This window comes from Oncorhynchus clarkii, chromosome 12 (assembly GCF_045791955.1).
Source record: "Oncorhynchus clarkii lewisi isolate Uvic-CL-2024 chromosome 12, UVic_Ocla_1.0, whole genome shotgun sequence".
Taxonomy (NCBI): domain Eukaryota; kingdom Metazoa; phylum Chordata; class Actinopteri; order Salmoniformes; family Salmonidae; genus Oncorhynchus; species Oncorhynchus clarkii.
Window position 1 is genome coordinate 89,027,444 of NC_092158.1, and position 27,469 is coordinate 89,054,912.

At 42.1% G+C, this 27,469-nt stretch overlaps 1 protein-coding gene across 1 annotated transcript in view; it reads right to left on the reverse strand.

Annotated features, from left to right (window-relative positions):
* LOC139422347 (protein sidekick-2-like) overlaps positions 1–15,499 on the reverse strand; it is a 390,182-nt gene extending 374,683 nt beyond the window's left edge. The window contains exon 1 of the mRNA XM_071173549.1: positions 15,271–15,499. Within this exon, the coding sequence (XP_071029650.1) occupies positions 15,271–15,421 (151 nt within the window). The 5' untranslated portion in view covers positions 15,422–15,499. The remainder of the gene's footprint in view (positions 1–15,270) is intronic.
* Positions 15,500–27,469: the final 11,970 nt, after the last annotated feature.

Sequence of the window (27,469 nt, forward strand, 5' to 3'; positions counted from 1 at the left end):
TAAATGAGAGGTATAAATGAGAGGTATAAATGAGGTGTAAATGAGAGGTATAAATGAGAGGTGTAAATGAGAGGTATAAATGAGAGGTTTCTAAATGAGAGGTGTATAAATGAGAGGTATATAAATGAGGTGTATAAATGAGAGGTGTATAAATGAGAGGTATAAATGAGAGGTGTATAAATGAGAGGTGTCTAAATGAGAGGTCTAAATGAGAGGTATAAATGAGAGGTATAAATGAGAGGTGTATAAATGAGAGGTGTATAAATGAGAGGTGTATAAATGAGAGGTATAAATGAGAGGTCTCTAAATGAGAGGTCTAAATGAGAGGTATAAATGAGAGGTATAAATGAGAGGTATAAATGAGAGGTGTCTATATGAGAGGTATACATGAGAGGTGTCTAAATGAGAGGTGTTTAAACGAATATACCACGGTCTGCAGAGAGGTGTCTAAATGAGATGTCTAAATGAATATACCATGGTCTGCAGAGAGATGTCTAAATGAATATACCACCGTCTGCAGAGAGGTGTCTAAATGAATATATCACGGTCTGCAGAGAGGTGTCTAAATGAGATGTCTAAATGAATATACCACGGTCTGCAGAGAGATGTCTAAATGAATATACCACCGTCTGCAGAGAGATGTCTAAATGAATATACCACGGTCTGCAGAGAGGTGTCTAAATGAATATACCACGGTCTGCAGAGAGGTGTCTAAATGAGATGTCTAAATGAATATACCACGGTCTGCAGAGAGGTGTCTAAATGAATATACCACGGTCTGCAGAGAGGTGTCTAAATGAATATACCACGGTCTGCAGAGAGGTGTCTAAATGAATATTCCACGGTCTGCAGAGAGGTGTCTAAATGAATATACCACGGTCTGCAGAGAGGTGTCTAAATGAGGTGTCTAAATGCATATACCACGGTCTGCAGAGAGGTGTCTAAATGAGATGTCTAAATGAATATACCACGGTCTGCAGAGAGATGTCTAAATGAATATACCACGGTTTGCAGAGAGGTGTCTAAATGAATATACCACGGTCTGCAGAGAGGTGTCTAAATGAATATACCACGGTCTGCAGAGAGGTGTCTAAATGAGGTGTCTAAATGAATATACCACGGTCTGCAGAGAGGTGTCTAAATGAATATACCACGGTCTGCAGAGAGGTGTCTAAATGAATATACCACGGTCTGCAGAGAGGTGTCTAAATGAATATACCACGGTCTGCAGAGAGGTGTCTAAATGAATATACCACGGTCTGCAGAGAGGTGTCTAAATGAGATGTCTAAATGAATATACCATGGTCTGCAGAGAGGTGTCTAAATGAATATACCACCGTCTGCAGAGAGGTGTCTAAATGAATATACCACGGTCTGCAGAGAGGTGTCTAAATGAATATTCCACGGTCTGCAGAGAGATGTCTAAATGAGGTGTCTAAATGAATATACCACGGTCTGCAGAGAGGTGTCTAAATGAATATACCACGGTCTGCAGAGAGGTGTCTAAATGAGATGTCTAAATGAATATACCATGGTCTGCAGAGAGGTGTCTAAATGAATATACCACCGTCTGCAGAGAGGTGTCTAAATGAATATACCACGGTCTGCAGAGAGGTGTCTAAATGAGGTGTCTAAATGAATATACCACGGTCTGCAGAGAGCTGTCTAAATGAATATACCACAACACTGTCCTACTGATACTCTCTCCTTCACAACACTGTTCTATAGCTCCTCTCTCCTTCACAACACTGTTCTATAGCTCCTTTCTCCTTCACAACACTGTCCTACTGCTCCTCTCTCCTTCACAACACTGTCCTACTGCTCCTCTCTACTTCACAACACTGTCCTACCTCCTCCCTCCTTCACAACACTGTCCTACTGCTCCTCCCTCCTTCACAGCACTGTCCTACTGCTCCTCTCTCCTTCACAACACTGTCCTACTGCTCCTCTCTCCTTCACAACATTGTCCTACTGCTCCTCTCTCCTTCACAACACTGTCCTACTGCTCCTCTCAACTTCACAACACTGTCCTACCTCCTCTCTCCTTCACAACACTGTCCTACTGCTCATCTCTCCTTCACAACACTGTTCTACCTCCTCTCCCCTTCACAACACTGTCCTACTGTCCTTGCTCCTTCACAACACTGTCCTACTACTCCTACTCTCCTTCACAACACTGTCCTACTGCTCCTCTCTCCTTCACAACACTGTTCTACCTCCTCTCTCCTTCACAACACTGTCCTACTGCTCCTCTCTCCTTCACAACACTGTCCTACTGCTCCTCTCCCCTTCACAACACTGTTGTACCTCCTCTCTCCTTCACAACACTGTTGTACCTCCTCTCTCCTTCACAACACTGTCCTACTGTCCTCTCTCCTTCACAACACTGTTCTATAGCTCCTCTCCCCTTCACAACACTGTCCTACTGCTCCTCTCTCCTTCACAACACTGTCCTACTGCTCCTCTCTCCTTCACAACACTGTCCTACTGCTCCTCTCTCCTTCACAACACTGTCCTACTGCTCCTCTCTCCTTCACAACACTGTCCTACTGCTCCTCTCTCCTTCACATAACTGTCCTACTGCTCCTCTCTCCTTCACAACACTGTCCTACTGCTCCTCTCTCCTTCACAACACTGTCCTACTGCTCCTCTCTCCTTCACAACACTGTCCTACTGCTCCTCTCTCCTTCACAACACTGTCCTACTGCTCCTCTCTCCTTCACAACACTGTCCTACTGCTCCTCTCTCCTTCACAACACTGTCCTACTGCTCCTCTCTCCTTCACAACACTGTCCTACTGCTCCTCTCTCCTTCACAACACTGTTGTAGAGCTTCCCTCTGGGAACAACCCAGTACACATCTCCTTTCCTAAGGGACCTCTGTACCTTTGTGTTTCTCTCATTTCTAGAAACCTCTGAGCCTGCCTCGCCTTGCCTCAATCCCCCCTCGCTCCGCTCTGCTCCCCCAGGGAGAGACGATCACAGACAGGGAGAAGAGGGGATCTGACTGACTGATTGACTGACATAGATAAACACACTACGTCAAACACAAACACACACGTGCACTCAGAATTAGTCACACACATGAACGTGCACACACACATCGACAGTCTCTCTCTCTCACACACACACACACACACACACACACACACACACACACACACACACACACACACACACACACACACACACACACACACACACACACACACACACACACACACACACACACACACACACACACACCTACACATTCACACACAGTCTGTGCCACTCATTAGTGAGGCATGTCCAGAACCAGCAGCCCCCCATGTGGAGATGCCTGCTGCTTCAGAGACACCAGGAGGAGGAGGAGTCCACAGTCCTCTAGCCTCTCAGTCCCTGTCTCAATCAACACCTCCTCCTCCTCTTCTTCTTCCTCCTCCTCCTCTTGGTCCTTCTCATCTTCATCATCATCATCTTTGTCATCCTCTTCTTCTTCCCCCTCCTCCTCCTCCTCTTCTTCTTCCCCCTCCTCCTCCTCCTCTTCTTCTTCCCCCTCCTCCTCCTCCTCTTCTTCTTCCCCCTCCTCCTCCTCCTCTTCTTCCTCCCCCTCCTCCTCCTCCTCTTCCTTTTCCTCTTCTTCATCATTATCATCCTCCTTTCATCCCCATCTTCATCCTGGGTTCTGGCTACATGCTTATAGGTTCTATTGTGGAGCTGGGCTCTGGTTAGATGGTTATAGGTTCTATAGTGGAGTTGGGCTCTGGTTAGATGGTTATAGGTTATATTGTGGAGCTGGGCTCTGGCTACATGCTTATAGGTTCTATAGTGGAGCTGGGTTCTGGCTACATGCTTATAGGTTCTATTGTGGAGCTGGGCTCTGGTTAGATGGTTATAGGTCCTATAGTGGAGCTGGGCTCTGGTTAGATGGTTATAGGTTCTATTGTGGAGCTGGGCTCTGGTTAGATGGTTATAGGTCCTATTGTGGAGCTGGGTTCTGGCTACATGCTTATAGGTTCTATAGTGGAGCTGGGCTCTGGTTAGATGGTTATAGGTTCTATAGTGGAGTTGGGCTCTGGTTAGATGGTTATAGGTTATATTGTGGAGCTGGGCTCTGGCTACATGCTTATAGGTTCTATAGTGGAGCTGGGTTCTGGCTACATGCTTATAGGTTCTATTGTGGAGCTGGGCTCTGGTTAGATGGTTATAGGTCCTATAGTGGAGCTGGGCTCTGGTTAGATGGTTATAGGTCCTATTGTGGAGCTGGGCTCTGGTTAGATGGTTATAGGTTCTATTGTGGAGCTGGGCTCTGGTTAGATGGTTATAGGTCCTATTGTGGAGCTGGGTTCTGGCTACATGCTTATAGGTTCTATTGTGGAGCTGGGCTCTGGTTAGATGGTTATAGGTCCTATTGTGGAGCTGGGCTCTGGTTAGATGGTTATAGGTTATATTGTGGAGCTGGGCTCTGGTTAGATGGTTATAGGTTCTATTGTGGAGCTGGGCTCTGGTTAGATGGTTATAGGTTCTATTGTGGAGCTGGGCTCTGGTTAGATGCTTATAGGTTATATTGCGGAGCTGGGCTCTGGTTAGATGGTTATAGGTTCTATTGTGGAGCTGGGCTCTGGTTAGATGGTTATAGGTTCTATAGTGGAGTTGGGCTCTGGTTAGATGGTTATAGGTTATATTGTGGAGCTGGGCTCTGGCTACATGCTTATAGGTTATATAGTGGAGTTGGGCTCTGGTTAGATGGTTATAGGTTCTATTGTGGAGCTGGGCTCTGGCTACATGCTTATAGGTTCTATAGTGGAGTTGGGCTCTGGTTAGATGGTTATAGGTTCTATTGTGGAGCAGGGCTCTGGCTACATGCTTATAGGTTCTATAGTGGAGCTGGGCTCTGGTTAGATGGTTATAGGTTCTATAGTGGAGCTGGGCTCTGGTTAGATGGTTATAGGTTCTATAGTGGAGCTGGGTTCTGGTTAGATGGTTATAGGTTATATTGTGGAGCTGGGCTCTGGTTAGATGCTTATAGGTTCTATAGTGGAACTGGGCTCTGGTTAGATGGTTATAGGTTCTATTGTGGAGCTGGGCTCTGGTTAGATGGTTATAGGTTCTATTGTGGAGCTGGGCTCTGGTTAGATGGTTATAGGTTCTATTGTGGAGCTGGGCTCTGGTTAGATGCTTATAGGTTATATTGCGGAGCTGGGCTCTGGTTAGATGGTTATAGGTTCTATTGTGGAGCTGGGCTCTGGTTAGATGGTTATAGGTTCTATAGTGGAGTTGGGCTCTGGTTAGATGGTTATAGGTTATATTTTGGAGCTGGGCTCTGGCTACATGCTTATAGGTTCTATAGTGGAGTTGGGCTCTGGTTAGATGGTTATAGGTTCTATTGTGGAGCTGGGCTCTGGCTACATGCTTATAGGTTCTATAGTGGAGTTGGGCTCTGGTTAGATGGTTATAGGTTCTATTGTGGAGCTGGGCTCTGGCTACATGCTTATAGGTTCTATAGTGGAGCTGGGCTCTGGTTAGATGGTTATAGGTTCTATAGTGGAGCTGGGCTCTGGTTAGATGGTTATAGGTTCTATAGTGGAGCTGGGTTCTGGTTAGATGGTTATAGGTTCTATTGTGGAGCTGGGCTCTGGCTACATGCTTATATGTTCTATAGTGGAGCTGGGCTCTGGTTAGATGGTTATAGGTTCTATAGTGGAGCTGGGCTCTGGTTAGATGGTTATAGGTCCTATTGTGGAGCTGGGCTCTGGTTAGATGGTTATAGGTCCTATTGTGGAGCTGGGCTCTGGTTAGATGGTTATAGGTCCTATTGTGGAGCTGGGCTCTGGTTAGATGGTTATAGGTTCTATTGTGGAGCTGGGCTCTGGTTAGATGGTTATAGGTCCTATTGTGGAGCTGGGCTCTGGTTAGATGGTTATAGGTTCTATAGTGGAGCTGGGCTCTGCATAACAAGAGGCTTCCTATAACAATCTATTTTCACACACACACCACACACACACACACACACACACACACACACACACACACACACACACACACACACACACACACACACACACACACACACACAGATAAGAATGCATGGGAGCCCTTTATAGCTCAATGACAACCTGTTCAGAGACAAATAGGTCCCAATGATTACCAGTATGCTCCTTGTAACACACACACACACACACACAAACACACCCACACCCACACCCACATACACACACCCACAACCACATACACACACACACACAAGCACACCCACATACACACACAAACACACAAGCACACACACACTCCAGCACTCTGAGCTGTGAGATTGTAAGATGCAGGATGAACTGCCAAGGCCAGGTTTTCTAAGGCTACATGGTTGTGTGTTGAACTCAATAGGTTATCAGTTTCCTGCACATGCTTCAAATTCACTGATGTTTTAGAAACAGCCATTCCATTGGATTCTTGAATGAATAACTATGGGAAGTAGGGGTTTGTAAGTTAAAGGTTTTTTTTTGCTCTGTACAATATCAATACACATTAAGAAGGTGGAATACAGGTGTGGGCAACTCCACAGAATTTGACTCAGATTTTTCACTTTAAAATGAATGCCAAACAACAAAAAACATTGATTTCACTTTAACAAACCATACAATTATATGCAAAATGACTACTTTGAACAATTTCAAACAGAAATTTTCACAAAACTAGTTTACTAAAAGAACTTGCTAAATTGCTAAACAGAATTACGGTAAAATCTCCCTCTGTTTTTTAATGCAACAACATTTTCCAAAAGCTTTGTTAAAATTCTGTTAGAACTCTGTTAAAGCTCTGTTAAAGCTCTGTTAAAAGCTCTGTTGAAGCTCTGTTAAAGCTCTGTTAAAGCTCTGTTAAAGTTCTGTTGAAGCTCTGTTAAAGTTCTGTTGAAGCTCTGTTAAAGTTCTGTTGAAGCTCTGTTGAAGCTCTGTTAAAGCTCTGTTAAAGCTCTGTTAAAGCTCTGTTAAAGTTCTGTTGAAGCTCTGTTAAAGTTCTGTTAAAGCTCTGTTAAAGCTCTGTTAGAGCTCTGTTAGAACTCTGTTAAAGCTCTGTTAAAGCTCTGTTAAAAGCTCTGTTAAAAGCTCTGTTGAAGCTCTGTTAAAGCTCTGTTAAAGCTGCTCTGTTAAAGCTCTGTTAAAGCTCTGTTAAATCTCTGTTAAAGTTCTGTTGAAGCTCTGTTAAAGTTCTGTTGAAGCTCTGTTGAAGTTCTGTTGAAGCTCTGTTAAAGTTCTGTTAAAGCTCTGTTAAAGCTCTGTTAGAGCTCTGTTAAAGCTCTGTTAAAGCTCTGCTAATGCTCTGTTAAAGCTATGTTAGAGCCCTGTTAAAATTCTGCTCCAAATGAAGATTCCAAGATGTTTGCAGAAAGAATGTGTGTCAGCTATGAGAAGGAGTTAGATGTTTTTACATTTTTTGTCATTGAACTAAAAGTAGATGAAGTGGATTTACATCCAGTGACAGAATGACGGGAACACAATGACATCACGGGTCCCTGATCTGTACTACACAGAAATGCATCATTATGGATGTCCTTCTCTCCATGGTGATGTATTCAGAATCGATACACAAAGGTAGAAATATGCAATATCCTTATTTTGCTATTATTCTACACACTGCCTATTACTGTAATGCACTCTGTCCTCAAACAAGACCGTATTTGGTTGGTCCAGGACAGACCAAATCTGAACCAATCATAGACATCTATATTTCCCAAGTTTGGACATCACAGTGCAGCACAGTAGAGTACAGTACAGTACAGAGGGGTTGTCTAGACTGTTTTCACAGTACAGTACAGAGGGGTTGTCTAGACTGTTTTCACAGTACAGTACAGTACAGTACAGTACAGTACAGAGGGGTTGTCTAGACTGTTTTCACAGTACAGTACAGAGGGGTTGTCTAGACTGTTTTCACAGTACAGTACAGTACAGTACAGTACAGTACAGAGTGGTTGTCTAGACTGTTTTCACAGTACAGTACAGAGGGGTTGTCTAGACTGTTTTCACAGTACAGTACAGTACAGAGGGGTTGTCTAGACTGTTTTCACAGTACAGTACAGTACAGTACAGTACAGTACAGTACAGTACAGTACAGTACAGAGGGGTTGTCTAGACTGTTTTCACAGTACAGTACAGAGGGGTTGTCTAGACTGTTTTCACAGTACAGTACAGTACAGAGGGGTTGTCTAGACTGTTTTCACAGTACAGTACAGTACAGTACAGTACAGTACAGTACAGAGGGGTTGTCTAGACTGTTTTCACAGTACAGTACAGTACAGAGGGGTTGTCTAGACTGTTTTCACAGTACAGTACAGAGGGGTTGTCTAGACTGTTTTCACAGTACAGTACAGAGGGGTTGTCTAGACTGTTTTCACAATACAGTACTAGAGGTCGACCGATAAATCGGAATGGCCGATTAATTAGGGCCGATTTCAAGTTTTCATAACAATCGGAAATCGGTATTTTTGGACACCGATTTGGCCGATTTAAAAAAAGATATGTTTATTTATTTATTTAATCTTTATTTAACTAGGCAAGTCAGTTAAGAACACATTCTTATTTTCAAAGACGGCCTAAGAATGGTGGGTTAACTGCCTCGTTCAGGGGCAGAACGACAGATTTTCACCTTGTCAGCTCGGGGGATTCAATCTTGCAACCTTACAGTTAACTAGTCTAACGTTCTAACCACCTGCCTCTAATTGCACTCCACGAGGAGTGAGGTAAGAGAGCCAAGGTAAGTTGCTAGCTAGCATTAAACTTATCTTATAAAAAACAATCAATCAATCTATCATAATCACTAGTTAACTACACATGGTTGATGATATTACTAGTTTATCTAGCGTTACCTGCGTTGCATATAATCGATGCGGTGCGTATCGTTGCTCAATGCTTTTCTTAAAATCAATACACAGAAGTATATATTTTTAAATCTGCATATTTAGCTAAAAGAAATCCAGGTTAGCAGGCAATATTAACCAGGTGAAATTGTGTTATTTCTCTTGCGTTCATTACAGGCAGAGTCAGGGTATATGCAACAGTTTGGGCTGCCTGGCTCATTACGAACTAATTTGCCAGAATGTTTTTGAGATGATAGTTTCCGGATTTGACCATATTAATGACTTAAGGCTCGTATTGCCGTGTGTTATTATGTTATAATTAAGTCTATGATTTGATAGAGCAGTCTGACTGAGCGGTGGTAGGCACCAGCAGGCTCGTAAGCATTCATTCAAACAGCACTTTTGTGCGTTTTGCCAGCAGCTCTTCGTTGTTCGTCAAGCATTGCGCTGTTTATGACTTCAAGCCTATCAACTCCTGAGATGAGGCTGGTGTAACCGAAGTGAAATGGCTAGCTAGTTAGGGGGGTGCGCGCTAATAGCGTTTCAAACATCACTCGCTCTGAGCCTTGGAGTAGTTGTTCCCCTTGCTCTGCATGGGTAACGCTGCTTCGAAGGTGGCTGTTGTCGTTGTGTTCCTGGTTCGAGCCCAGGTAGGAGCGAGGAGAGGTACGGAAGCTATACTGTTACACTGGCAATACTAAAGTGCCTATAAGAACATCCAAAGGCACATATTGCACTTTTACTTTCTTCTCCAACACTTTGTTTTTGCATTATTTAAACCAAATTGAACATGTTTCATTAATTATTTGAGGCTAAATTGATGTTGTATTATATTAAGTTAAAATAAGTATTAATTCAGTATTGTTGTAATTGTCAATATTACAAATACTTTTTTTTAAATCGCCGATTAATCGATATCGGCTTTTTTTTGGTCCTCCAATAATCGGTATCACCGTTGAAAAATCATAATCGGTCGACCTCTATACAGTACAGTACAGAGGGGTTGTCTAGACTGTTTTCACAGTATTACTTTGACCACCAGATGACAGAAAGAACAGTATATCAGTGGAGGGGAGGACAGTAACAGGAGACTCTATCAGCTGAACATAACAGGAGACTCTATCAGCTGGACAGTAACAGGAGACTCTATCAGCTGAACAGTAACAGGAGACTCTATCAGCTGAACATAACAGTATGTTAGTGGAGGGGAGGACAGTAACAGGAGACTCTATCAGCTGAACAGTAACAGGAGACTCTATCAGCTGAACATAACAGTATGTTAGTGGAGGGGAGGACAGTAACAGGAGACTCTATCAGCTGAACAGTAACAGGAGACTCTATCAGCTGAACATAACAGTATGTTAGTGGAGGGTAGGACAGTAACAGGAGACTCAACTGTGGTTTGTGACTACTATGATTTCCCATCGTAGCCAATTAAATTGCAGTTAATTGAAATGATTCCGTTACAGATTTTGAATCACTTAATCATTCCAAAACAAACTTGATATCAGTAAAAACACTATGACTAACTAATACTCTAGGCTGAACTTGACATCAGTAAAAACACTATGACTAGCTAATACTCTAGGCTGAACTTGACATCAGTAAAAACACTATGACTAACTAATACTCTAGGCTGAACTTGACATGTTACTTCTGTGAACGTTCATTATCCTCCTCCCTCTTTATGAGGTTGGGGAATAAGAAAATATCTGAAAGACTTGTGGGTTTTTGGTGACGGAATTACAAGGCAATGTTTCTTAAACTTACAGAAGGCAAATAATTTCTCCCAAACTAAATGTAAGTGCTGATATTAGTTGGCAGGGGTCTTTACTTCATCACCATTGTCAATTTATATATATATTTTTTAAATTGTTAGACTCCTTTTCCATCTGTTTAACAAGAAATGAAAGCCTAGGATGGAACATGGTTGAAAAATGCATATATGCCTTCATTTCTAAACAGTATAGACTCTTAGCTTTCATTTGACATCCGATTTGACATGCACCTATAAACTTCACATGTTGGTGCTGTCATGACGTGGCCCTTTCTGGGTGTAGACTGTGATTTTCCCCTCTCTCACTCTCTCCTACACCCAGGTTCTGTTATCTCAGGTCGTAATATCCTGGCGGAGACTATTTCCCCCTTTTCATGCAGAGAGAGACCAGAGAGTGAACAAAAGATTTCACGTGGCCGAACTCCTAAATCCCCAAAATGGGAGAATGAAACTATATGTCCACTTGTGAGAATGTGGGAAGGGTCCGTGGACACTTAAGGGACAGTTATGTTGAGTGTGTTTCATTTGGTGACCTCACGAAGGACAGGAAACACACAGAACTATATCTCTGAAGGTGTACATTTCTCAATGATGGTGTTTGCATCTAATTATTGTATAAAATGAATGAGTAAAGATGAAACTATTTCTGAAATGATGTAATGTGATGTTAACCTTTCATTTTGAGAGAATTGTATTCCCTTTAAAGTTTTACAAAGTCATTGGCCACGCCCCCTGTGAGCACAGACATGCTCTGGCGTCATGGAACCGCCTTTCCTACTGTTCCGAATAAAAGCCCCTCCTAAGAAAATACTCTTCAGACTAAGCAAACCCACAGAATGAGCTGTGATAGCGAATAGTTAAGATCACACGTACCTTGGTGTAAACTGAGGAGGCACAGGTTTGAGTACCAAACTTAGAAAACTATACAACATGGGAACATTGGCTACACGGCTGGAAATGGTTCAACTCTGAGACTATCGATCCCTACAGAATAAGAACAAATCTTAGATACTAATTACTAGTCTGCAGCTAGAAATGTAAACCTGGGACGAGAATAGCGACAACCTCCGAAACATCCATGATGAACATTTCCGAATGCCACTCTGACGTATCCATTCTAACCACGAAAGACTTCAGAGAAACAGAAAGAGAGAGACTCAGATGAACTCTCCAGCAGAACCGGATTCCAACAGAGAAGATCACAACGACACCTGGGCGTAAATATATATATTGATTGCAATTGTTACCGAGTGAGTGAGCGTTCATGTGCAAAGGATTAGCATTTCAATTGATATAATTATCCACTGTGTGTAGTGATCCCTTTAGCCTTTCCCACTAACTCAGTCAACACCCCCTTCCCACTAACTCAGTCAACACCCCCTTCCCACTAACTCAGTCAACACCCCCTTCCCACTAACTCAGTCAACACCCCCTTCCCACTAAGTCAGTCAACACCCCCTTCCCACTAACTCAGTCAACACCCCCTTCCCACTAACTCAGTCAACACCCCCTTCCCACTAACTCAGTCAACACCCCCTTCCCACTAACTCAGTCAACACCCCCTTCCCACTAACTCAGTCAACACCCCCTTCCCTTTGTCCACCAAGCCGTCATATCGGCTTAGCCCACTAGGGAACCTCCCCTATCTCGTTTGTTAGTAACCAATATCTACTGTTTGTTTATGCATTTCTGTGATTATTTAGTTAGTTGGTAAATAAATGATTGAGCCAATTGGTGTATGGATGATTTATAGTAAAGGCTGGATTCGTACAGATAACCAACAATTTACCACGTTTGGAATGAGACTAACGTGAGGTAAAGAATAATTAATTAATAAGAAGACTAATTGATCAGATATTAAAATATCTGAAGAGTTATATTCAAAAAATTATAACTTTGTAATCTGAAGATTTTCCATGGTGCCCCAACTTCCTAGTTAATTACATTTACATGATTAGTTTAATCACGTAATAATAATTACATACAATTGATTTGATAAAATAAGCCTTCACCTTAATGATGCCAGACACGACAGTGCTCATGGGTCCTTCACATGGAAATGCCCATATGAATCATATGTCCTTCTGCCTATTCAGCCTCAATCTCTCCAAGCCTCAAGCCTCTCCTCTCTCCAACAGGATGTCCTTTGTCTAGCCTTTTTCTTTCCTAATATGTCTTACTTAGTAGCAAGAATACTGAATACTGATACCTTTAAATTAATCAATTAGAATACTGAATATTGATACCTTTAAATTAATCAATAAGAATACTGAATACTGATACCTTTAAATGAATCAATAAGAATACTGAATACTGATACCTTTAAATTAATGAATAAGAATACTAACTACTGATACCTTTATAAATACATTATTTTATTTAACTAGGCAAGCCAGTTAAGAACAAATTCTTATTTACAATGACGGCCAAACACGGAGGACGCTGGGCCAATTGTGCACCGCCCTATGGGACTTCCAATCACGGCCGGTTGGGATACAGCCTGGATTCAAACCAGGGTGTTGGAAGTGACGCCTTGAGCACTGAGATGCAGTGCCTTAGACCGCTGTGACATTCAGGGGCCTTTACATTCATCAATAAGGTACTGAATACTGATATCTTTACATTAATCAATAAGCTACTGAATACAGATATCTTTAAATTAATCAATAAGGTCCTGAATACAGATATCTTTAAATTAATCAATAAGGTACTGAATACAGATATCTTTAAATTAATCAATAAGGTATTGAATACAGATATCTTTACATTAATCAATAAGGCTACTGAATACAGATATCTTTACATTAAGCTACAGAATACAGATATATTTACATTAATCAATAAGCTACAGAATACAGATATCTTTACATTAATCAATAAGGCTACTGAATACAGATATCTTTACATTAATCAATAAGGTATTGAATACAGATATCTTTACATTAATCAATAAGGCTACTGAATACAGATATCTTTACATTAATCAATAAGGCTACTGAATACAGATATCTTTACATTAATCAATAAGCTACTGAATACAGATATCTTTAAATTAATCAATAAGGTATTGAATACAGATATCTTTACATTAATCAATAAGGCTACTGAATACAGATATCTTTACATTAATCAATAAGGCTACTGAATACAGATATCTTTACATTAATCAATAAGCTACTGAATACAGATATCTTTACATTAATCAATAAGGTATTGAATACAGATATCTTTACATTAATCAATAAGGCTACTGAATACAGATATCTTTACATTAATCAATAAGGCTACTGAATACAGATATCTTTACATTAATCAATAAGCTACAGAATACAGATATCTTTACATTAATCAATAAGGCTACTGAATACAGATATCTTTACATTAATCAATAAGCTACAGAATACAGATATCTTTACATTAATCAATAAGGCTACTGAATACAGATATATTTACATTAATCAATAAGCTACAGAATACAGATATCTTTACATTAATCAATAAGGCTACTGAATACAGATATCTTTACATTAATCAATAAGGCTACTGAATACAGATATCTTTACATTAATCAATAAGGCTACTGAATACAGATATCTTTACATTAATCAATAAGCTACAGAATACAGATATCTTTACATTAATCAATAAGGCTACTGAATACAGATATCTTTACATTAATCAATAAGCTACAGAATACAGATATCTTTACATTAATCAATAAGGCTACTGAATACAGATATATTTACATTAATCAATAAGCTACAGAATACAGATATCTTTACATTAATCAATAAGGCTACTGAATACAGATATCTTTACATTAATCAATAAGGCTACTGAATACAGATATCTTTAAATTAATTAAATGTATTAATAAGTGAGATGCATAATTATTGGTGATTACTGTACAAATCGTTTAAATGAAAAGCTGCACAGTGAGATGATTTTCTATATTTTCCAGGCATCTCATAGTATTTTCTACAGTAGGCTATTACTTGGTAGAAAGCATAGTCTATTGAATAGCCTATAGATACATTTGAATAAATCAATAATTTTGATCCATAATTACCCCCTTATTGATAGTCACGCAGTCATATTAAGGTAGTTTATATGCAGAAACATAGCCTAATAGAAACGTGCGAAATTATCTACCCCACTTTAAACCGTTTTCCACAGTATTCTATTAAATACCCATTGGATGGGCACCTACAATACACTTTCAGCCTTTTCTCAATGGGAACGGGGGGAAATTCATTCTGCAGAACACAAGAGGATGATTTGACTGGGATTTTTTTTCTACTTTGAACTTGCTTGGGAGGGTTGTAGGAGTAGGGCTACATTACATTTTTTCTGTGATCTCTCAATCTGTATCATAGTTAGAAAACAGCTAGGGGAGAGTGACTACTCCAGGCAGCAAATTAAAGCGCACTGTCTATCTATAACGTTACAATTGAAGATAGGTCTTGCATTTTGTATAAGGCAGCTGTCCAGTTCCCCGAGAATCTAAATGAAGTGGCAGAGCTCATCTCGTCAGGCTCCGCTCAAGCCATCTGGTTGTCACCATGGAGAATTAGAAGACAGTTGACAGTTCACTTCTGTCGCCTCTTTTGGTGAGGCTACAACAATATTAAAAAGTAACATTTGTGTGACTGTGAAGTCCTTACCTTGTGCTGCTACGTGGTGGAAACACATCGCTGACATCAGAATCCAACAGGAGAGCCACTTCAGTCCCGCCGAACCGCCGAGCACCGTCCCTGTCGGCATCCCCGGTATCCCCGTCAAGTCAGCAGAGCGGGGTCGCCGTTTTGGTAACATGTTGCTTGGCAGCCACACACAGCCTCCGGTGAGAGCGAGCGAGTCGGTCCTGCCTCCTAGTCCAGCGACTCCTACTAGTCCTGTGTGGAAGAAGTCTATCGCTCACCGATGTGAATGAGTAAACCGGAGAGGAGAGCTGGTCCGTGAGCGAGGAGAGCGTGGGGCAGCAGGCGTGCCGTGCCTTGTGTTGCTTGTAGTGGTATAGAACTGGAGCCCCGTGGATAAATCCCGCATGAGCTTGCTAGGCGGAGTCAATTGAAACACTGTTTAATTCCAAATCTATGGAGGGTGTGTGAACATTGAAATCAAATCACTGTACTGAAAATTGGGAATTACAATTAAAAACCTACATTGGAAATAGGCGGGAGTTAAAAACCATCATCCGATGACCAGGTTATCACCACAATTAAATAGCACCTACATTTAGGCTTTAATGTGTTTGACAAATTATCAAAAACAAGTATTAAATAATTCCCTGACTGAATAGCCTTGCGCTATTTATGCTATCCCAAATTGCATTACACAATCTCCAAAAACATGGCCAACAAGTCGCCGAGGGAACAAAAAATGATAAGCCACGTTATGTTAAACCTGAATATCAAGTGATCGCCTATGTGTTTCCGATAGGCTACGTGCGTTTTTCTCAGTATTTAAACGGTTCATTTTGAAGTAATTTGATAGATATATGTAAACATTATAATAATGGGGAAGAGCTCATAACCTACAAAAATATGGGGCATCCTCTTCCCGTCTTCCTAGACGGATTGAACTCGATGAACACGCACAGTGAATTGATCAATTATGTCAAATCAAGTGGCTTTTGAGCAGAATAACCGCTACAATCTTCATTCAAGGCCGTTCTAGGCCTTCATATTTTATAGGTCTAGGCCTACGTCTACGTCCAATGGTTTATAATATATTGATTGTCCACTCGGCCACTCCAATTTATACAAGTTGTTATGTCCAAATTATGAGGTCCTCTCTGTGCGTTCAGTGCGCACAGTGCGGAAAGCGATGGAAGATGCAGTGCACTGTCGAATAGTGCCACCATGCGGCACGAAACGGCACGGCATCTATTGGTGTGTGTTGATTCATTGGTGGAACCAACCGTAGGTAGCATCTTTCCCGAAACTGGAATCAAAATTAAAATACGCTCCATTTAGAGTGTTCGGAGAGTGGAACATCAGCTATAGAAAAGACAAGACTTGGATAGAGACAGCGCCCACATGAAAAAATATTATAGTATACTATGGTACAAATGCTATAGTATTCACTGTAGTGTTTTTGCCGATTTTAAGGTAGTATAATTCACTGTATTGTTTTTGCGGAAAAACACTTCAGAAAATACTGTAGTATTTCCTGTAGTGTTTTTGTGGACATTAGAGTCGTATTATTTACTATAGTGTTTATATTTTATCATCTTTGATATAGCAATGGAGGGTTTCTCCTTGAGGAAACCTATCGGACAAAATACGCAAAGAGCTAATGTTCCATTACCTGTAGGTAGATAGGACTGGGCTCGGAACACACAGTTTAGAGCTTCTACTCTTTTCTATAAGCTGTAGGGAACACAATATATGGTCTAAACTTGGCATGTAGGTTTCTCACATGGCCCAAAATGGGATATGGGCAGGGTATATGCACATGAAGTACTGTAGTATAATATACTATAGCAATTACTGTAGTGTTTTTGCAGACATTACTGTAGTTTTTACTGTAGCGTTTTGGCAGACATTACTGTAGTTTTTACTGTAGCGTTTTGGCAGACATTACTGTAGTTTTTACTGTAGCGTTTTGGCAGACATTACTGTAGTTTTTACTGTAGCGTTTTGGCAGACATTACTGTAGTTTTTACTGTGTTTTTGCCTGTAGTGTTTACTATAGTAGTATACAGTATCATACAACAACATTCTATAGTAAATACTACACATTATCGAGGGATACTACAGTGTGTATTATAGTATTCTTCAGTATACTACAGTTTACTACATAATTCTATAGTAAGTCCTGTAGTCATCTATAGTAAACTGTAATATCTTTTCATGTGGTGTAAACAGAGCTCAGCAGGACTTGACTTTATTCTGGGACAGGCAACCACCATCAACCACAGGCAACCACCGTCAACCAGTCAACCACCATCAACCACAGGCAACCACCGTCAACCACCGTCAACCACAGTCAACCACCATCAACCACAGGCAACCACCATCAACCACCGTCAACCACAGTCAACCACCATCAACCACAGGCAACCACCGTCAACCACCGTCAACCACAGTCAACCACCATCAACCACAGGCAACCACCATCAACCACCGTCAACCACAGTCAACCACAGTCAACCACCGTCAACCACCATCAACCACCGTCTCAATCAGTTCACGTGACAGACGGGAATTTATAAACAAACCAGACATTACTAATCAATGGTCATCAGGTCCAATTTCCACTCTTACACAAGTTTGATGTAAATATTGATTTGAGGAAAATATAAACTCAGTGAGTTGTGTGGTCTGTGAATGTCAAAATGAATCAGCATGATTGCATCAGCATCGGAAATACAAGAAACTACCTCTCACAAAATGCTCATATCCTACCAGGAAATCACAGTTCAAAGCTCATGTGATCAGATGAGAGAAGCATATAAGGCTGAGTGGTGAGTTATCCTTTACTTCCTCCTTTATAACAGCAGGGAGATGCAATGTACTCTCCCTCCTCTTCTCTATCTCTCCTTCCTCCCCGTCTCTCTCCCTCCTCTTCTCTATCTCTCCTTCCTCCCCATCTCTCTCCCTCCTCTTCTCTATCACTCCTTTCTCCCCATCTCTCTCCCTCCTCTTCTCTATCTCTCCTTCCTCCCGATCTCTCTCCCTCCTCTTCTCTATCTCTCCTTCCTCCCCTCTCTCTCCCTTCTCTCCTCTATCTCTCCTTCCTCCCCATCTCTCACCATCCTCTATCTCTCCTTCCTCCCCATCTCTCACCATCCTCTATCTCTCCTTCCTCCCCATCTCTCTCTCCATCCTCTCCTCTATCTCGCTTCCTTTCCATCCTCTAGCTCTTCTTCCTCCCCATCTCTCTCCATCCTCACCTCTATCTCTCCTTCCTCCCCATCTCTCACCATCCTCTCATCTATCTCTCCTTCCTCTCCTCTATCTCACCTTCCTCCCCCATCTCTTTCCATCCTCTATCTCACCTTCCTCCCCATCTCTCTCCCTCCTCTTCTCTATCTCTCCTTCCTCCCCATCTCTCTCCCTCCTCTTCTTTATCTCTCCCTCCCCATCTCTCTCCATCCTCTCCTCTATCTCTCCTTCCACCCCATCTCTCACCATGCTCTATCTCTCCTTCCTCCCCAATCTCTCACCATCCTCTATCTCTCCTTCCTCCCCATCTCTTTCCATCCTCTCCTCTATCTCTCCTTCCTCCCCCATCTCTCTCCATCCTCTCCTCTATCTCTCCTTCCTCTCCATTTCTCTCCATCCTCTCCTCTATCTCTCCTTCCTCCCCATCTCTCACCATCCTCTATCTGTCCTTCCTCCCGTATCGCTCTCCATCCTCTCCTCTATCTCTCCTTCCTCCCCCATCTCTCTCCATCCTCTCTATCTCACCTTCCTCCCCATCTCTCTCAATCCTCTATATATCCTTCCTCCCATCTCTCTCCATCCTCTCCTCTATCTCTCCTCTATCTCTCCATCTTTCACTATCCTCTCCTCTGTCTCTCCTTCCTCCCCCATCTCTTCATCTCCCCTCATCCTCATATCCATCCTCTTCACAATCTCTCTCTCCTTCTCTCTCCATACTATCATGCTCCATGTCTCTCCATCTCTCTCCTTCTCTCTCCATACTATCCTGCTTCCTCTCCTTACTATCATGCTCCATCTCTCTCCATCTCTTTCCATCCTCTCTTCCTCTCTCTCCTTCCCTCTCCTTCTCTCTCATCTCTCTCCATGACTTACTATGTGCCTCTGAGATGTCCCCCTCCTTCCCACTCAACCCTCTACACAACCACACTCACACTCGCACACACATCCACCAAGATAGCAGTGATTGTCCACTGCATGTGAATGAGACTGGAGAGCAATCTGCCGGCCTAACAGCCTCATAATCAGCACAGCATTAGCAGGATGGTGTGTGTGTGTGAGTGTGCATGCGTGCGTGCCTGCGTGCGTGCGTTTGTGTGTGTGCATGTGTGTGTGTGCATGCATGCGCGTGTGAGTGTGTCCATGCGTGTGCATGCGTGTGCATGCGTGTGTGTGTGTGTGTGTGTGCATGCGTGTGTGTGTGTGTGTGTGTGCATGCGTGTGTGTGTCTGTGTGTGTGTGTGTGCGTGCGTGTGGGCGTGTGTGTGTGTGTGTGTGTGTGTGATCCAGCTGAGTCGAGCACGCAGGTCCACATTAGCAGACTGCTGGGAACAGGACTCAAGTATCAGCAGGTATACTGTTCTAACACACACACTCACACACACACACTCACACACACACATTCACACACACACACACACACACATTCACACACACACACTCTCACACACACACACTCATACACACTCACACATTCACACACACACACTCTCACACACACACACTCACACACACTCATACACACTCACACATTCACACACACACACACTCACTAACTAGGCTCACCTACTAGGTTCAGGACCAACTAGGTTCATCTAGCCACATAATAATCCACACAGGCACAAACGACCTGAGACAACAGGAAAGGGTGGCCACGGCACTGAAGGGAGTGCTTGATAAAGCTTTTTCTACTTTCCTCAACGCACAAGTGGATATCTCCACCCTGCTACCACGAAAAGACATCCACCCTGCTACCATACAGCGGGTAAACGCAGGTATTTCCCGTGACAAGTGGTTATCTCCACCCTGCTACCACAAAAAGACTTCCACCCTGCTACCATACAGCGGGTAAACGCAGGTATTTCCCGTGACTGTGCCTCAAAACCAGATGTTTTCCTGGCCCACCTTTCCACCCTGGCCCACCACTCCACCCTGGTCCACCACTCCACCCTGTCCCACCATTCCACCCTGTCCCACCACTCCACCACTCCACCCTATCCCACCACTCCACCCTGGTCCACCAATCCACCCTGGACCACCACTCCACCCTGACCCACCACTCCACCCTGTCCCACCACCCTGGCTCACCACTCCACCCTGGACTTGAAGAGCCTTTACGATCAGGTCCACCTATACAAGGCAGCAGTGCCCACCTTCGCCCGGACTCTAAAGGACATCACTCTCAAACGTATCCCCAACACTTCACACAGGAGCAACAGATCAATAGACACCCCGCCCAGACCGGCGAGACACTCTCCCAGACCAAACACCACGACCAACAACATTGGACACTTTATGGAACACAAAGCCTTCACTATCTCATCCTGGAATATCCAAGGCCTGAGGTCATCTGCCTTTGGCCTAAAGAGCAGGAACCTGGACTTCAAAGAAATCAGAAATACAGACATTTCATCCTACAAGAAACCTGGTATAGAGGAGACGGACTCACTGGTTGCCCTCTAGGTTACAGGTGTGAAACAGGGAAGGGACTCAGGGGTTATGGTAATTTGGTATAGCGCAGACCTAACTCACTCCATTAAATTAATCAAAACAGGAACATTTTACATTTGGCTAGAAATTCAAAAGGAAATGATCTCAACAGAGAAAAATGTCCTCCTGTGTGCTACCTATATCCCCCCACTAGAATCCCCATACTTGAAAAAAGACAGCTTCTCCATCCTAGAGGGGGAAATCAATCATTTCCAGGCCCAGGGACATGTACTAGTCTGTGGTGACCTAAATGCCAGAACTGGACAAGAACCTGACATCCTCAGCACACGGGGACAAACACCTATCTGGAGGTGACAGCATTCCCTCCCTCATATGCCCCCTTAGGCACAACTATGACAACATAACCAACCAAAACAGGTCACAACACCAGCAGCTCTGTCACACGCTGGGTATGTACATAGTCAATGGTAGGCTTCGAGGGGACTCCTATGGTAGGTACACATATAGCTCATCTCTTGGCAGTAGTACTGTAGATTACTTTATCACTGACCTCAACCCAGAGTCTCTCAGAGCGTTCACAGTCAGCCCACTGACACCCCTATCAGACCACAGCAAAATCACAGTCTACTTGAACAGAGCAATACTCAATCATGAGGCATCAAAGCCAAAGGATCTGAGTAACATTAAGAAATGCTATAGATGGAAGGAATGCAGTTTGGAAACCTACCAAAAAACAATTAGGCAACAACAAATTCAATCCCTTTTAGACAATTTCCTGGGTAAAACGTTCCACTGTAACAGTGAAGGTGTAAACTTGGCAGTAGAAAATCTTAACAGTATATTTGACCTCTCAGCTTCCCTATCAAATCTAAAAATCTCAAATAGTAAACTGAAGAAAATTAACAACAATGACAAATGGTTTAATGAAGAATTCAAAAATCTAAGAAAGAAATTGAGAAACCTGTCCAACCAAAAACATAGAGACCCGGAAAACCTGTGTCTACACCTTCACTATGGTGCATCACTAGAACAATACAGGAATACACTACGGAAAAAGAAGGAACAGCACGCCAGAAATCAGCTCAATGTAATTGAAGAATTCATAGACTCTAACCACTTCTGGAAAACATTAAACAAACACGAAGAATTATCTATCCAAAATGGAGATGTATGGGTAAATCACTTCTCCAATCTTTTTGGCTCTATAACAAAGAACAAACAGCAAAAATATATTTACATGATTAAATACAAATCTTAGAATCAACTATTAAAGACCCACTGGAATCTCCAATGACCCTGAATGACCTACAGGACAACATACAAACCCTCCAACCCAAAAAAGCCTGTGGGGTTGATGGTATCCTCAATGAAATGGTCAAATATGCAGACAACAAATTCCAATTGGCTGTACTTAAACTCTTTAATATCATCCTTAGCTCTGGCATCTTCCCTAATTTTTGGAACCAAAGACTGATCACCCCAATCCACAAAGTGGAGACAAATTTAACCCCAATAACAACTGTGGGATATAGAGCAACCTTGGTCAAATCCTCTGCATTATCATTAACAGCAGTCTCGCAAATTTCCTCAGTGAAAACAATGTACTGAGCAAATGTCAATTTAGGCTTTTTAACAAATGATTGTACGACAGACCACGTATTCACCCTGCACACCCTAATTGACAGACAAACAAACCAATACAAAGGCAAAGTATTCTCATGCTTTGTTGATTTCAAAAAAGCCGTTGACTCAATTTGGCATGAAGGTCTGCTATACAAATTGATTGTCACGGTCGCTGTCTTCAAACTCCCTGTCATAGATGAGCCAAGGCGCAGCGTGCATGTAGTTCCACATCTTTTATTGGAGTGAAACCTTCACAACAAAACAGGTAAACAGAAACCGACCGTAACGCAACGCAACGCAACCAAACACACACAGAAAATAAATAATTACCCACAACATTAGGTTGGAAAAAAGGCTGCCTAAGTAGGATTCCCAATCAGAGACAACGATAGACAGCTGCCTCTGATTGGGAACCACACTCGGCCAAAAACAAAGAAATAGAAAACATAGAATGCCCACCAAAATCACACCCTGACCTAACCAAATATAGAAATAAAACATTTCTCTAAGGTCAGGGCGTGACATTGATGGAAAGGGGTGTTGGGGGAAAACATATGACATTATAAAATCCATGTGCACAAACAACAAGTGTGCAGTTAAAATAGGCAAAAATCACACACATTTCTTCCCACATGGCCGTGGGGTGAGACAGGGATGCAGCTTAAGCCCCACCCTCTTCAACATACAGTGGGGCAAAAAAGTATTTAGTCAGCCACCAATTGTGCAAGTTCTCCCACTTAAAAAGATGAGAGAGGCCTGTCATTTTCATCATAGGTACACTTCAACTATGACAGACAAAATGAGAAAATAAAATCCAGAAAATCACATTGTAGGATTTTTAATGAATTTATTTGCAAATTATGGTGGAAAATAAGTATTTGGTCAATGGCAAAAAATACTTGAATCAGTTATAGAACCCATTGCCCTTTATGGTTGTGAGGTCTGGGGTCTGCTCACCAACCAAGAATTCACAAAATGGGGCAAACACCAAATGGAGACTCTGCATGCAGAATTCTGCAAAAACATCCTCCATGTACAACGTAGAACACCAAATAATGCATGCAGAGCAGAATTAGGCCGATACCCGCTAATTATCAAAATCCAGAAAAGAGACGTTAACCTTCTATAACAAAGCCATCATATATTGTTAGTCAGTTTCCATAAAACTATGCATTAAGATTAACGCAACAGTTACTTTTGAAATGCATTTTGAAATGGTAATACTTTGATGTTAAGTTGTGTCATTTTGAACAGGTGATTTTAGTTCAATGAACAAATGATCTTAGCTTTATGTGCATTGTATCCAAGCAGTTGGAAAAAGTGTTAAGAGTTTTGAAAAATTTGCACTTTGATCATTGGTTGTGAGTTTTGTGTCTAGAGTTTTTTTTAAATGACATCAAGGTTCCGAAATGAGTCCCAAAGTGATTGTAAAAAAAAATGTAAATGTCTTTTAGGTCAAACTAAGGCTGTGTTTGTACATGGCTTCAAATAGTGTTTGTTTTTCTTCCTTCAAACACTTTATCTGTGCTTGATTGAAGTTGCCTGGTGCAATTTAACCATTGGAATAGTCCTAAAAGTACTGCCAACCCCTCCCATCTGGCACCCCAGGCAGGGCTTCACAAAACGCTCACAGTATTTGAAAGAAAACAAATGCTATTTGAATCCAGGTCTGTTTCATACACAGTAGGCCCGTCTCTGTACACTGAAGTTTAGGGACACTAAGTAGCCTAAGTGATGACATAATGGTTTCTGCTATTCATTGGGCACCTGTGGTATAAACAGCTGAACAAGCCTGGCCATAGAATCTGTTTAATCACGTAAACAACCACAAACCATTTATTGATTAAATACCCTCCTTGCTCTGGGCACAGGGTTTCTGTGGTACTCTGTGGCTAGTGACCATGCTGCTTCTGTGGTACTGTGTGTGTGTGTGTGTGTGTGTGTGTGTGTGTGTGTGTGTGTGTGTGTGTGTGTGTGTGTGTGTGTGTGTGTGTTCATATTTAGCTGAAGAGGGTGCATCATCCACTGGCTTTTAGCAGGAAATGTAACAACAACATTAGTCCTCATAACATCTGCAGACATCACGTTACCAAAGCACGCACACACACACACACACAGACACACACACACACACACACACACACACACACACACACACACACACACACACACACACACACACACACACACACACACACACACACACACCCTAACCCCTAACCCTAACCTTAACCCACAAACCTGACCCTAACACTAGCTCCTAACCCTAACACTAGCTCCTAACCCTAATCCCAATTCTAACCCTAATATTTATTCTAACCTTAACCCACAAACCTAACCCTAACACTAGCTCCTAACCCTAACACTAGCTCCTAACCCTAACCTTAACCTTAACCCACAAACCTAACCTAACACTAGCTCCTAACCCTAACCTTAACCCACAAACCTAACCTAACACTTGCTCCTAACCCTAACCTTAACCTTAACCCACAAACCTAACCCTAACACTAGCTCCTAACCCTAACCTTAACCCACAAACCTAACCCTAACACTAGCTCCTAACCCTAACACTAGCTCCTAACCCTAACCTTAACCTTAACCCACAAACCTAACCTAACACTAGCTCCTAACCCTAACCTTAACCCACAAACCTAACCTAACACTAGCTCCTAACCCTAACCTTAACCTTAACCCACAAACCTAACCTAACACTAGCTCCTAACCCTAACCTTAACCCACAAACCTAACCTAACACTAGCTCCTAACCCTAACCTTAACCTTAACCCACAAACCTAACCCTAACACTAGCTCCTAACTCTAACCTTAACCTTAACCCACAAACCTAACCCTAACACTAGCTCCTAACCCTAACCTTAACCTTAACCCACAAACCTAACCCTAACACTAGCTCCTAACCCTAACCTTAACCTTAACCCACAAACCTAACCCTAACACCAGCTCCTAACCCTAACACTAGCTCCTAACCCTAATCCCAATTCGAACCCTAATATTTATTCTAACCTTAACCCTAGAAATAGCATTGGATCTTGTGGGGACTAACAAAATGTCCCCAGTTGGTCAACATTTTTGTTGGTTTACTACTCTGGTAGAGACTTCTGGTCCCCACAAGTATAGTTAAACACTGACCTCAAATTGACAGACATGATGATGTCTTCTAAGTCTCTGATTTCTCTTCCCTGGTGACACACACACACACACACACACACACACACACACACACACACACACACACACACACACACACACACACACACACACACAAACACACAGTCCTAAACTGGAGACACTTGTAAAGCCCAGTAGCAAATTGAAACATGAAAAATATGACCGAAAAAGTTATAAAACACCTTCAGTCCCTTTAGAGAGAACTACGCATTACCCAGGATGCCTCCTAAATAGCACCCTGTTCCCTAGATAATGTTTGAACAGAGCCCTTTAGAGATTTGGCCAATAGTCCACTATATAGGGAACAGGGGGCCATTTGGGATGCATCCTGTATCATGTATCCCCACGAGTCTCCGTTGTCCAGGTATAATACTGTTCAAATGAACATTCAGCCTATCAGACTTCACCATAGCAACTGACTGAGGAGATGTAAAAATGTTTGCAAAAAGAAGTAGAACCTCTTGTGCGTAACATAGATCATCTTGGATTTAGATTTTCTATTAATGGTATCCTGAATGAATCAGTCATCTGGATCCTGGTTGCATCCCAAATGGACCCCTATTACCTCTGTAGTGTACTACAGGACCCTGGTCAAAAGTAGTGCACTATATAGGGAATGAGTGTATTTTTACTTCTGTGAAGTTGAGGACTCATATCGTTGTGTTTACACAGAAAAGGCCAAATAGAAAAAATTTACTTAATTAATACCAAAAAGTAAATATGAACTTAACACTTGATGAATGTCAGAGTAGCAGCTCACTCACACACACACACACACACACACACACACACACACACACACACACACACACACACACACACACACACACACACACACACACACACACACACACACACACACACACACACACAGACAGATAAAACCAACACGAGGGATGACAAATATCAGGAGGTAATACTCCAGTTTTTTAAAATCTCTTTCGTACTATCTTCACACGGGTGTGGTGCATTTTAAAAACTCCTAACTGATAAGACCTGTTACACAGTCAGTCTTACATTCGAAACCTGTCATTGTGCATCCATTTTGTTTGTAGAGATCTTTCAACACACAACCGTTGATCCAAAATGTAATTTAACTGAAATACAGTGCAATGAGTAACATTGGTTAAATCACCAAAACACAATCTCATGATGTCTTCTCAATGTAGAGATTTTAACAACCAGTTCATCCAATAGCAGCAACATGGAAGATACACGTTTCAAAATGGACCTGATGAATGTAGTATGTTACAGTACATGACAGTATATTACCCTGTTTACCCTCTTTAGTGTCCTACGTTTTCATAACTGTGACCTTAATTGCCTACCGTCTGTAAGCTGTTAGTGTTTTAACGACCGTTCCACAGGTGCATGTTCATTAATTGTTTATGGTTCATTGAACAAGCATGGGAAACAGTGTTTAAACCCTTTACAATGAAGATCTGTGAAGTTATTTCGATTTTTACGAATTATCTTAGAAAGACAGGGTTTTGAAAAAGGCATTTCTTTTTTTGCTGATTTTCGATAGATAGATAGATGAGATGATGGTAGCTGAAGGATGGGATTCAGAGATAGATGAGAGGGGTTGATGGTAGCTGAAGGATGGGATTCAGAGATAGTTGAGAGGGGTTGCTGGTAGCTGAAGGATGGGATTCAGAGATAGTTGAGAGGGGTTGCTGGTAGCTGAAGGATGGGATTCAGAGATAGTTGAGAG